This window comes from Narcine bancroftii, chromosome 5 (assembly GCF_036971445.1).
Source record: "Narcine bancroftii isolate sNarBan1 chromosome 5, sNarBan1.hap1, whole genome shotgun sequence".
NCBI classification, from domain to species: domain Eukaryota; kingdom Metazoa; phylum Chordata; class Chondrichthyes; order Torpediniformes; family Narcinidae; genus Narcine; species Narcine bancroftii.
Genome location: NC_091473.1, coordinates 140,206,885 through 140,220,661, shown reverse-complemented (window position 1 = coordinate 140,220,661; position 13,777 = coordinate 140,206,885). Strand labels below are relative to the sequence as shown.

The 13,777-nt window shown below is 42.6% G+C and overlaps 1 protein-coding gene across 22 annotated transcripts in view; it reads right to left on the bottom strand.

The window, feature by feature from the left end:
- The window catches only part of btbd8 (BTB domain containing 8), a 133,588-nt gene that overhangs the window by 41,429 nt on the left and 78,382 nt on the right, over nucleotides 1-13,777 (bottom strand). For all 22 annotated transcript variants that reach the window (XM_069939205.1, XM_069939218.1, XM_069939206.1 and 19 more), the window contains 2 exons: nucleotides 6,780-6,868; nucleotides 6,579-6,681 (listed from right to left, as the gene is read on the bottom strand). In XM_069939205.1, coding sequence (XP_069795306.1) covers nucleotides 6,579-6,681; nucleotides 6,780-6,868 — 192 coding nt within the window. The remainder of the gene's footprint in view (nucleotides 1-6,578; nucleotides 6,682-6,779; nucleotides 6,869-13,777) is intronic.

Here is a 13,777-nt window from a genome sequence, read left to right as displayed (position 1 = left end):
TCTGTTGGGCCTCCTGCTGCTGCTCCTCTTGCCGTTCACCCCATGGACTTTCTGTCTCGCCTGGTTCCTCACTCCCTCTCCTGCCACCTTCCTCATCTTCCAGCTGAGAGCCCTGGTGTCGGGTGTCCCTCAGCTGGTCGCGCCGTGGTTGCCTGCTCCTCGGCTGAGCCCCCCTCCTGTCGGTGTTTCCTTTTACCTTTGATTGCACACTGCGCATGCACGTGACTCCTCGCGCATGCACAGTTGCGCACTTTTGTTTGGCTCAGAGAGCCATTTTTTCAGCCCACTGGTCGGGGGGTCGCGACTCTGCGGGGCTGGCACCAACCTCTGAGATCGGGCGCTCTTCGCCACCATGGCTCCCTGTTCCTTCGTGCAAGTAAGGCCTTCTTCTTTCTTTTCCGGTGACTTTTCTTCTTTTTTCCCCCGTTGTTTTTACTATTTCCTTCTTGGGTGCCATTTTCTTTCTCTTCTCTACAACTTTATCTTCTATTTCTTATACTTTATATTTGTTAAGCTTTGTCTTTTCTTGACATTTTTTTTCTTTTTTTCTGGAGAGGGCTGGTTTTACCCTACCGGCCACTACCCCATCACGTGACTCCATTACAACCCATTCTTCACAGCAAATACCCTCCTTCCTTCCATCCATTGCACACCCAGCCTGAAACAAACTTCCAGAGACCAGTTACTCAGTGTCTGAATAGTCAGAGTACGGTAACAAGGTCAGGTAATACATCTTCACAACATTTCCCTATATGTTATGCTATTCTGACATGAGATTTCTAACACTGGGAAATCAATGAACAACTGTAAATTGACTTATATCTTAGGAAACCAAATGGATTTAAGCACTTGCCATGCAACCAGGTTAATTGATCTTTACTTTTGTATTTATTGACCCTCTGTATGGTCAGTAAATCCTCTATCATATTACATCCAAGATGACTGTTGACCAAGTAAGACCGGAAAATGAACTTTACCTGGCAGTCTTTGAGCAGTTGGTTTCTTGAATCTATCTTTAGAACTTATTTACATTCTTATTACAATCACCAAGTATGTCCATTTAGAGATCTTTCTGTGCAATACAGCAATTACTTCGGTCAAAATCTTTTCTTCAATGACATCTCCACAGAAATAAAAACTTCCAGCCTATTGAATTTCTTGTAAATAAAAACAGATAATTCTGAAAATATCAGCCTGTAATGCATCATTGCAGGGAGAGATGGAGACTTAACTTTTCAGATCAATGACATTTCATTACTTTCCAGTGAAACCTGCTCAATGCAATGTCCACGATGGACCCACACCCACAACATTCCTAATTATAAATGGAAATTCAGAAGGATTAACACGGAAAAAAAAAAATCACAAACTTTACAATGAATCCAGCTTCCCATAACTAGTCTTTTGTGTCAAGATCTATAAGAATCACAAAGCAGTCTTCTTTTGGGATTGCAGAGTGGAATCCTACTCAGCAATGAGCTCCAACAAAATTCATCCATTCTACATTATTATTTCTAGGAACTAGTGTAGTCTCTTTTCCTTTAAATATTTTTTTTAAAAGTGACATCTATGATGGACAGATCCTCCCTGGAGTATGCTTGGAACACAAGTCTGGAATCTTGTATCACATCTTTATGGTTAGAAATACTTTTGTGTTCCAAATCAGTGTGACTGCAGCTCACTGATCACCAGCTAGCCTTGTGGTGATAAAAATTAATTTAGTCATAGATTTAAAACAATTACATCTGTACCTAATAAAATACTTTTCTACATGCTCCACAATTACTAGCTTTATGGATTCCCACTCAAGATTCAGAAATCATGGCATGGATGTGGTAGGAGGTCTTTTCTTTGGCTTGGCTTGGCGGACGAAGATTTATGGAGGGGGTAAATGTCCACGTCAGCTGCAGGCTCGATTGTGGCTGACAAGTCCGATGCGGGACAGGTAGACTCGGTTGCAGGGGAAAATTGGTTGGTTGGGGTTGGGTGTTGGGTTTTTCCTCCTTTGTCTTTTGTCAGTGAGGCGGGCTCTGCGGTCTTCTTCGAAGGAGGTTGCTGCCCGCCGAACTGTGAGGCGCCAAGATGCACGGTTTGAGGAGATATCAGCCCACTGGCGGTGGTCAATGGGGCAGGCATCAAGAGATTTCTTTAGGCAGTCCTTGTACCTCTTCTTTGGTGCACCTCTGTCACGGTGGCCAGTGGAGAGCTTGCAATATAACACGATCTTGGGAAGGCGATGGTCCTCCATTCTGGAGACGTGACCCACCCAGCGCAGCTGGATCTTCAGCATCGTGGACTCGATGCTGTCGGCCTCTGCCATCTCGAGTACTTCGATGTTAGGGATGAAGTCGCTCCAATGATTGTTGAGGATGGAGCGGAGACAACGCTGGTGGAAGCGTTCTAGGAGCCATAGGTGATGCCGGTAGAGGACCCATGATTCGGAGCCGAACAGGAGTGTGGGTATGACAACGGCTCTGTATACGCTTATCTTTGTGAGGTAGATTCTCATTAAATGACTAATGCTTATGGGAGCAGCGAAGATGGTCCCCTGTGGTGAACATTCAGAGCAATTAAAAGGTCACCAAGGGATGAGCCTAAGCAGCACACTTCTGTTTTAAGGTCCAACAAAAAAACTCCACTCAACAGCACAGATGCTCAAACTGATCATACAATGCTCAAAGAAGCTGAAAAGCAAAAACAGCCACTGGTAGAAATGTGAAATAAAAGAAAATGAAGAGACACTCAGCAAATCAGGCAATATCTATGGATAGAAGATGTTAATGTCTGACTTGAATTAACATCAACTGTTTCCCTCTTCACAGATGCAGTGTGATTGCTGAGGATTTCCTGTATTGTTTTTATCTGGTAGAAGTTGTTCTTATGAACAGCATGTGGTCTCTTTTTCCTTCTAACTTCAAAGTCATTATCATATAGTATCCTGGTTCATTCATTTAGTTTTGCAGTTCAAAAGTTCAGCCATTCCATCCTGCACAAAGACTGAACAGAAGGTGTTCAATCAGAAATTCTATTACAATAAGGAACAGTCTGAATATACTTCATACAAATCCGCTATATTGTTTTGGAAGGGCTTGGAATATTTTCCATACTTGATTGCCAAAAAAAGTACCAAAAGAATAACCACTAAGACAGTTTGTGGTTTAGTACAAAGATATCCAATTCTGGACATGTGGAATATGTGGACTCCCTGTAAGATGAGGCAATGGGTACGCTGGAAGGAAATGGGAGAGAGAAAGAACAAATTCAAATGGATCGGCAAGGGATCGAGGTGAAGGTACGAATGCTAGATAAGCAGAGATGCCTCGTTGGGCTGCACACCTTACAGCCACGTGTCCCATTGAGGAATAGTTGCAAAAAGAGTGATGACATTTATGAGAAATGGAGATGAATTACCACCTGCACAGATGGGGTGAAGTGAAATCATTGTGGATGCATTACTTTCCCCACCTGCCCATCTCCACCATTTTTTGAAACGGTTCTCAGAGCTGCAGTACTCTTCTGTTTCTGCAGTGAAGGAATGGCCCCCATCCCATTGTCTCCACCAAAATTACTGGGAAAACAATCCAATGGAAGCACTAATCAGTCAAACATGTCAGCAGGTGCAAGGAGCGGAAACAGCACATGACACTCTTTCAATTTAAGACCAATAAACTGAAGGTGAGCTGGGCAAGCTGAAATCAGTCCTCCTGGAGATGACCTTACAAGTAGGAGAACATTATTAGATTTAAAAAGAGTAATTTTGTTTATGGCCACGAGAAACATTTTTCATTCCTGCTCTTCTGACTTTTCTCAGTTCTCATGAGAGGTTATCAACCAAAGCATTTCCAGCAGTTTTTACAATTTGGATTTCTAGCATCTTACGCAATTTGTTTTTGAGTCTTTTTCAACAGTGAGAGCCCACGTCTGAACAGTCTCTTATGTACAGCAAAAAACAGAACTCCTGATTTTAAAAAAAAGTCAGTTTCTGACAAAAAGAGAGTATTAGCTAGTTATACTGCTTAAAACAGATAAAGGGTGGGAGGGAGAGGGGTAAATGATTTAAAGGGAATCCCTTCCAACCCAGAAGTGAAACATTAACATGGTCTGAGAGAGTGGTGGTAACAGAAACCCCTTTCACACTTGCATCCCAGTCAATTAGCCGTTCAATATCGCGGGATAGGAATGGGGGTTTGGCCTTTCACATTAGACCACTCCTAACTGCGACACTGAACACTTTCACATTTGCAAGGATTTATCCCCGGCATTTGTCTGTTCTACCTTTAATAGGAAGTGCCCATTTCACACTTGCCTGATCTCAACGCCAGTGTCTGGCAATTCCATCAGACGCTGGCATTGAGCAGATTTTGCTTTCACACTTACCACTCTAAAGGGTGATTGGTGTTTGATTCCTGATGTCACTGGCAAGGGTGAAAGGGGCTAGAAACGTTAAGAGCTTGAATTGCAATGATCTGAGTTGGTTATGGGTGGGTTACAGGATCACAGCACATTTACAGAGAACCATTGTATTAAGAAGCCCCTTTCACACTTGCAAGTGGTCCCAGGAATTAACAGCCAATTAACCTCAACCTAAAAAAGGTCTAGTATGGAATGAAAATAGTCTCAATGCCTGTGTGAGGTGACAGAGTATTTGGAGGTGGCTTGGGAGGAATTGTTCGAGCAGGCTGCACACACACATTTTAAAACACAGGACTTTTGCAGAATGCTTTTTGCAGAAAGCAACACGTGATCTTTGCAGGAAGGGGAGAACAGTTTCGCTCTCGGAGAGGGAGGGTGTGAAACAGAGAGGCGAGACACAGAAATCCATTCCAGAGGGACAGAGCTGGCAAACTTTGGAAGGCTGCCTGGTCAAAGGAGAAGACTGGCAGTCTGAAAGGTGACCTGAAAGAAAGAGGATCATCTGGAGAACCCTGAAGGGGGCAAGTTTCGTCAGCAAGACTGATTGAGAAGGAATCAGTTGCGGATGTCCTGGAAAAGGAATCTCTCTCTGAAAACCAGAAAGAACCCTCCTGAGTGGTCACCATTTGCCTGTTAAGCACCAAAGACGGGTGAACTTTGTTAATGCTCACTTCTGTGCACAGTACAAGAATTGCCTGCAACCAGTGAGATTGGGCTGTGATCCAAATAACTTTTCTAATCTTAAATCTACATGACACACACCTGTGCTTCGTATTAGAGAGGGGATTAAGTAGTTAGGCAGGTTAAGTAAGTAGGTTGCTTAGTATTAGAGAGGGAATTAAGTAGTTAGGCAGGTTAAGTAAGTAGGTTAAGTAATAAGTTAAAGTTTAATTCTGTTTTCTTGTTCAAATATAATTAAAAACTGCTTTTGTTTAAGTAAATCTGTGACGTAGTGCTTATCTATTACTGCTGGGTTTTGGGGTCCTCTGGAATCCGTAACAGAAATGGCGCAAGTTTTTGCATGAGTGAAGGAACGCAAGAAAGACAAAATTAAAATGAAGGTATAACTCTGCAGTGGGAAAGTTGCAGAGAGAGAGAGAGAGAGAGAGAGAGAGAGAGAGAGAGAGAGAGAGAGAGAAGTGCTAGCAATAGTGGACAAATTATAAACAGCATGGGAACATTGGTAGTGCTATCACGCACAATTTATAAAGTCCTTGAGAATAAGCAATGGTGGACCTGCCCTCCCAGAATTCTGTGTAGCAGAGAAATTCCTCCATGAGTGCTCCATGCATGCAACCATGCATACAGCCTTTTCTCTGCCACACAGAATTCTGGGAGGGCAGGTCCACCGTCACATTTTTCCCCATGGTCTTTATAGATTGTGCGCGAAAAGAAGGTCGCCTTATTTGTGCACAGAAGGTGGTTACTTCTGTTTAAGAAATAATTCACCGTGAAGATCACAGTTCTGCAACCCTAGTAAGATGGGGAAAACTTGTAAGAAGAAATATCTCTTTGAAAGACAACTCATCAAAAGACACGAGTTTGAAAGAAATCAGGTGCTTGATGTTCACTTTATAATTAGTTTTGAGCCACAATTTAAAAAGATGCTCAAGTTCAATAAGAAGTTTGCAAGTGGACTTTAAAATTGACTTTCCATACTCAAGTTTAAACTAAAATAGTTTGCACACACACACACACACACACACACACACACACACACACACACACACACACACACACACACACACACACACACACACACACACACACGAAAAGTTATGTTATTAATAGTTTAATAAAGCTAGTATTTTGAATTTACCATTGGTGAATCGCTGTTCCTTTGTCAGCACTAATAAAGTTTGTAGTTCGTAACAGAATGAACACCTGAATGAATAGTCTGGGCATAGAAGTGCTGGAAGATGAAATGGAAACAGATGGAATCCTGGTGGTCAGCAGGAAACCGATGGACTGAATAGCCCATTTCCATGCTGCACAAATTTGAAAATCAACGCGGGTCACTCATAATTATGTGGGTTTCGGGTAACCGGGCAGATATCCTCTATCAAACATCTCACCTCCCTTATGGATGGGAATGATGGTTTACTTTAAGCAGCTTTTAAAATTATACTCATTAAGATAAAAATAAAATGTTTGCTGTGACTTACTAACGAATGGACCACAGAGGCATAACAAGCTTTCTGTAGTTCTGCTGGAAGACAAGAAAACTCTTTTCCAGACCAACATTTCACAAAATATTTGGTAATCCATCTGCAAAAAATATTAATATGAATTTTGGAACAGATTCATTTTTAAAAAAGGTTCCAGCAGGAATGTACAGTTTCACACTGCAGTATAAATCATCTTACCTCATGCAAGAGTTGTAAAGCGCATCAATTCCGACAGAATGAGATATTTGTAGACATTCCACAATTGACTGCTGCATGCCAATAACAGGCTGTAAATTCATCAAAAGTAAAAGCAAATGAAAAGGGGCAAATTGAGAGCATTTCATGAACATACATTGTTTAATCTCTTTTCATTTACATTCCAAACAAAGACACCATAATTCAATTCTACTTCTGCTGTAATTAAGCTGTGATTACATTCAATTTCTTTTGGGGAAAAATATTATTTCAAGGTCTGTTGTATCCTTGGCAATAACATTTCAATCCTCAGCTGATGCAAAAAGAAACCTCAACTGTGTGAAGCAGAAACCTACCTCTGATATCTCCCCTCGACAGACATCCTCTGGTTTTGGCCATTGCCACCCCAGGAAAAAAGGTGCTGGCTGTCCACCTTGTCGATAGGAACATAGGAAGTAGGAACAGGAGTAGGCCCAAAATGGCCCATCGAGCCTGCTCCGCCATTCAATACAATCATGGCTGATCTAATTTATGACCTAACCCTCTCCACCTACCTGCCTTCTCCCCATATCCCCTAATTCCTCTATCATGTAAAAATTTATCTAACCGAATTTTAAATATGTTTAATGAGGCAGCCTCAACCACTTCCCTGGTTAGAGAATTCCAAGCATTCACTACTCTCTGGGAAAAACTATTTTTCCTCATCTCTGTCCTAAATCTACTCCCCCGAATCTTGAGACTGTGTCCTCTCGTTTTAGTTTCCCCGGCCAGCTCAAAAAACCTTCCTACATCCATCCTATCCATAGCCTTCATAATCCTATATGTTTCTATTAAGATCTCCTGAACTCGAGCGAATACAATCCTAGACGATTTAATCTTTCATCATAAGTCAACCCCTTCATCCCAGGGATCAACCTAGTAAACCTCCTCTGGACCGTCTCCAAAGCCAGTATATCCTTCCTCAAATCTGGAGATGCCTCTCAATCTTAAACAGCATTGTATATCAACTTCATTTGGGCATTCAACACAATCATACCTCAGTACCTGATAAGGAAGCTGAGCCTGCAGGGTCAAAACACCTCCCTCTGCAATTGGATTCTTGATTTCCTGTTGGGGAGACCTCAAGCAGTCTGGATCGGTAACAGCATTTCCAAGATCATCACACAGAGCACTGGGTCCCCCAGGGCTGCATGCTTAGTTCACTCTATTGAACTGTTAACTGTGCAGCTAAACACAGCTCCAACCACATCATCAAGTTTACTGATGACATGATCATGGAGGGATTTATCAGTTAGAACAAGGAGTCAGCATACAGAGAGATGAGGTACAGTTGCGAACAGACTGGTGCAGAGCAAACAACCTGCATCTGAACATTAATAAAACAAAAGAGATGGCTGTTGACTTCAGGAGGGCGCAGGGGAAATCATGCTCTGCTGACCATTGACCGTTCAGGTCGTTATGAGTATCAAGTTCCTTGGAGGGTACTTGATGGAGAATCACACCTGGTCCCTTAACATCAGCTCCACAGCCAAGAACGCCCAGCAGCGCCTCTCCTTCCTGCGAAGGCTGAGGAAAGTTCATCTCCCACCCTCCATCCTCACTACATTCTACAGAGGATATATTGAGAGCATCCTGTGCAACTGCATCTCTGCCTGGTTTGGAAGCTGTACCACCTCATACTGAAAGATCCTGGAGGATAGTGAAGTCAGCGGAAAAGATCATTGGGAGCTCTCTTCCTATCGTGAAGGACATCTACAACAATTGATGCAGGCTATAGGCAATAAATATTGTGAGGGACTCCACACACCCCTCGTGAAAATTGTTTTCCCTTCTGTCATCTGGTAGGAGGTACTATAGCAGACAGGTCATTACATCCAGATTGGACCACAATTTTTTTCCACCAAGCCATCAGGCTTCTGAATTCCCAGAACATATGTGGATAGTGTACTGTGGACTTTTACTGAATACACCTGAATATTTTAATGTGTTTAACTTCTAGTCTAACTTCTACTTATGTCAATTCACTCCATGGTCCTGGAGAAACACCATCTCGTCTTTACTGTGCCACTTGATTTCCAAATTGCCTCTCATCTTCTATCACTCCAAAGAGAAAAATCCAAGTTTGGTCAACCTTTTTTTTTCCATAAAGACAGGTTCTCCAATCTAGCGCTCTGCATCTTCTCCAAAGCTTCCACATCCTTCCAATAATGAGGTGACCAAAACTGAACAATACTCGAACCAGAGTTTCATAGAGATGCAAAATGTTACAAAGGCAGGATGAGAACCCTTTCTTCATCATCAGTCAGATTTCAGTCAAGACCTTAGTAAATTAGCTCTCCCAGAGAATTAATGCCCTTCTTTTCTGTGTATGTATCCTGCCGATGACAAGAAGAAACACACACAACCATTTCATCTTCATTAGGAACAAGTTCAAATTTATTGTCAGAGTAAAGATTCTATTTTCTGTGGGCCAGACAGAATTTCTATTTATTGGCAGTGCAAAAAACTGTACTCAAGAAGAGAAAAGTAAACATAAATGTAAACAAACTACCTGTGCAATAGAGAAAATAAATAATCAGCAATATTTGAGTCTGTTGCTCAGGAGTTTGATGGATGAGGGAGAGCAGCTACCCCTGAACCAGGAGATACAAATCTTATGGCACCTGTACTTCTTCTCTGATGGCAGCAATGAGAACAGAGCATGCCCTGGGTGGTGTGGATCCTTGATGATTGCTGCTGCTCTCCGACAGATTTTCTCAATGGTGGAGAGTTTTGCCTGTGATATCCTGGGCTGTGTCCTCTACCTTTTGCAGGCCTTTCTGCTCAGAGGTAGCGGTGACCTCATACCAGGCAGTGATGCAGCTGTAGAGGTTTGTCAAGGTCTTCAATGTCACACTGAACCTACACAAACACCGTAGAAAGTGGAAGTTGACTTCACTTCAAAACTGAGGTGGCTTCCATTTCATCAAGCAGTTGCTTCAGTGTCTGGCCAGACCGTGGCTGCTGGATAGCCTGGCAACCATGGTAACACAGAGCCTACAACTGCTCCTCAGTCACAAGCTGGCTTTGAACAGCCAGCAGCTGCTGTAAAGATATTGACGAGAGCAGTGGCACAACCACTGCAGCCCAAGGTGCAATGTGTGAGGGGACCTTCAAAAAAAATGTGCCATTTTTGGAACACAAAGCCATCAGATCAAAGCACTGGATCAGCTATCTGGTCATCAGCAGACAAAACAATCTCAGTGGAGCATTTCAGAGACTGAGAGTTTTATTTGGAACCTAAATACCCACAAAGACAGCAATTTGAAGATAAAAAAAAATTTACAACTATTCAGCTTTATTTTTTGTATATGCTGTACGTAGACTTGGGAGAGAAACCAAATGGTTCTTGAAATATATTCAAAAATTCCACTGGTTCCTTTTTGCCTGTGGAATGGTTCGCCAATGGAGAACACTTGGGAAAATTTAATTTAAAGCATCTTCAGTATTATTCCCCAATTCCACTGAAATCTTGAGAGGGAAATCATCTGGTTCGAACAAGGCAAGTGATAATCATGATGTTCGTGCTGGGTGTGGACAAGGAATGAGCAGAGACCTAGTTCAGTGCTCCTCCATGGGGCCCTATTGTCTGGCTGCCTTGCCTGACAGCTCCACGTCTGTAGAACAGGCCTGTTGTTTTAAAAAAAAAACTGAAAACCCTTGGAACCCACAAGCAAGATGGCAACATCCATGCAAAGCAGAGCAGACCACGAGTGTTGCAGGCTCTGGGGAAGCAGCAGACTGCCACAGGCACCACAGCGGAAGAAAGCCACCTCACTGAGAAGGCGAGTGAGTGAAGACCCAATAGGGAAGGGGTCCACAGAGTGGATAAGTGCGGGGTTTGGCAGTCAAAGGCCCCGCTGCAGCAATGGGAATGTTGGTGGCCAGCTTCTGGGAACCAAGGATCAGGACCAGGATTCATGAGGGTGCTGACGATGGCAGAGCTCCCCAAGGGTTTCGGGAACAGACAGCTTCCGAATCAGGGGCCAAGGAGGGCAACTTGGATGTTCCGAGTTCAGGTTCATGTCCTGAGGTTAGCGGAGCACAGGAGAGGAGCTGGCGGGATCCACAGACACTGGGTGCCTCAAAATTGTCTTCTTTTTCTCACTTTAATAGTGGGATTGCTCTGCTTTAACTTTTTCTGTGCCTTAAATTCAGACCCTAGAATCTTAGCATAAACAAAAATGCTGGAGGAACTCAGCAGGTCACACAGCATCCCGACAAGGTCAAGATATATAACCAACGTTTCAGGCCTGAGTGAGGGGAGTGGTGAAGTAGAGACAGTTGATGTCCTGGAAATATAACAGTCTAGAGCAGATAGAAAGCAGAATGAGGTACCTAGGTGGATGAAGAAAGTTTACAGTGGGAGAAGGGGTCTTCAATGGGATGGAGAATCCTGATGCAAGTACGCACGGAGACGGAGCTGATGGAAGAAGAGTTCAGCATCATGGCGTGCATGGAACTTGTTGGAGTGTGTGTGAAGGAGAGGCCTCTACTGAGGACAGAATGATCCACCATTGAAAGAGGAAGGTTGAAGGTTGAAGGGTGGGAGCCAGAAGGGTAAAAGATGCCAAGGGGAGGTGGATCAAGAGGAGGTTGGAAAAATCCAAGGGAAGGAGGGTGAGAGTTCACGACAGAGGCTCAGTCATGTAGGCTGTGGGGAGCAGGGTCAGAGTTCATGAAGGAGAGGCTGCCCTTTTATTCAGATACCTGTCCGCTTTTTGTTCATACCTTGATGAAGGGCTCAGGCCCAAAATGTTAGTTATATGTTTACCTCATATGGATGCTGTGTGACCTGTGCACAGGTAATTCCTCCAGCAATCACAGTATCTGCAGACTTTCATGTTTCAGTCCTAAAATCTTTGCTGTTGTTTCAGACTGAGGCTGCGACAGAGTTGAACGTTTGCACACAGTTAGGTTGTTAAATCTTGTTGGTTGTCCGTATTGTTGCATTAAATTATATCCAACGCCTTACTGCAATGCTTCTCAACCTTTTCACACCACCTAAGTATGCCTTCTATTACCATGGACTACCTGTAACAAACCGTCACTGGGAGTGGACTGGTGAGCTTGAACCCCTTCCCAAATTACCAATGGGATTTTTGTTTTGTTACTGTGGGAAAATCAGAGAATTTTTGTTATCAACAATACAACATTTTTCCCCCATACTACTTGTTTATTCTATGAGTGATGCTCATTTTTACTGTGGACTGTTTATCATAAATCACCAGTTGTTTGCAAATCACAGATCAAGAAACACGATTCTACAGAAATCTACCCTGCCTAGATATGATCTAATCTGCTTATCCCAATCTAAAATGTAAAATTTTGATGAGAGTTTATTGTCATAGATTGCAGGAAATGCATGGGAGGCCATCAGAAGCATTGCTGGAGAAGAAAGAAGCATGGAAAACGGGCTGGTATTGTGTTTGGACCCTTGCTCCCGACAACCTTACTCTCAAATGTAATATTGCTGGAGAAGAAAATGGATTATCCAAGGCTGCATCTGAACCAGAGATAACTGCAGCATTTATATCAACTAGAATTGGTGCACAACTGTCTCCGTTGTAAAGATTTTCTGCTCAGCAGAGATAGGTTGCAGTTGTTCAAACAAAATAGAATTACCATGCCTTTATTATATGGGGATCCAACTTCTGCTTTTGATCATCCTGTCACACCATCTGCTAATGAATGGTCTGTGCACCAATCTAAAATGTTCAAATCCTTTTCCATTCTTTAATTCTGCCCAAGAATTCTCCACTGTCTGCTTACAGAATACATCCTCACTTTTTAGCTATCTTTTATCTCCCCCCACAGACTGAATTGCCATGGCAACACCTCTCCTCCCCACCACTCTCAGTTCATCCATCATTCCCAAAGTGCATCATTCCCAACTTCAGTCTTGTTTCTATCCAACCTATAGTCCAAAATCCTCCAAGTTTAAAGATGACTTTTTTTTTCCATTACTTTTGCATCTGTTCATTAGATTTCAGTGATTTCTGCAATCAAATTCCTTTGCTCCTGCGTAGCATAGTCTCACCCAATATTAAAAAGGAATCTAATTTATCATCCAAAACAGATGACATCACATTCTTCCACATTGAACTCCATTTGCAAGTGTCCTGGCAGCAGACTTGATCTGTGTCCCTTGGTATTTCCATGATTCTGTCTGCAAAATTTACGGTGCCCAATGATGCTGCCTTGGACATGGAAGTCTATTCCTGGATCCAAGTCACCAGTAAATATGATGAAATGTTGAGGCTCCCCAACAGATCACAAGGGAACATTAATTCTCATAACCTGCCAACTGGAGTACAGATCTGATCAGTCTATGACATCCTTGGTCAGGAATTACCAAAGCAGGTTTTGATATTTGCCTTCACTAAGCAGAGGGCAGAGTAACAGTTTGAACAGAAGCTTCAGTATCTCCTTAATCCACATCTTTTGTCAACGGTATCAACTTTTGACCAGAAACTTCAGTGGTCCAAAGAGTGCTATCCTACCAGCTTTGATTAAAAAATACAAAGAAACTCACCAGGTCCAGTTATCTGCTAGGTCAAGTCATGGTTTGGTTTCAGAAATATTTCAGTGTCTACAATTAATGGATCATAAATGGAGTTGGGTATCAAGCATACCAAGGTCTCTTCACAGAAGAACTCAAAGCTGTGCTGACCAAACCCAGATGCCAAGGCTATAGTTAAGTGTTCCATGACTTAATCAAATGCTAGAACAGCTTGGAGAAATAGCTGGACCATTTTTCTTGTGTCGTCAAATACACTTTGATAATGCTAAAAATGATATGGATCTGCAGATCTCAATTATACATGCTTGACAAAGAGCAAAAAAAATGTAGTTCATTAATGGCAAGGGGCAACAACAGTTAACCAGCAAGACCATGGGCACTAGACAAATGAACTCACTGATGGGAATCCAAGATGCAAAGTCAGTAAAAACAACAATGA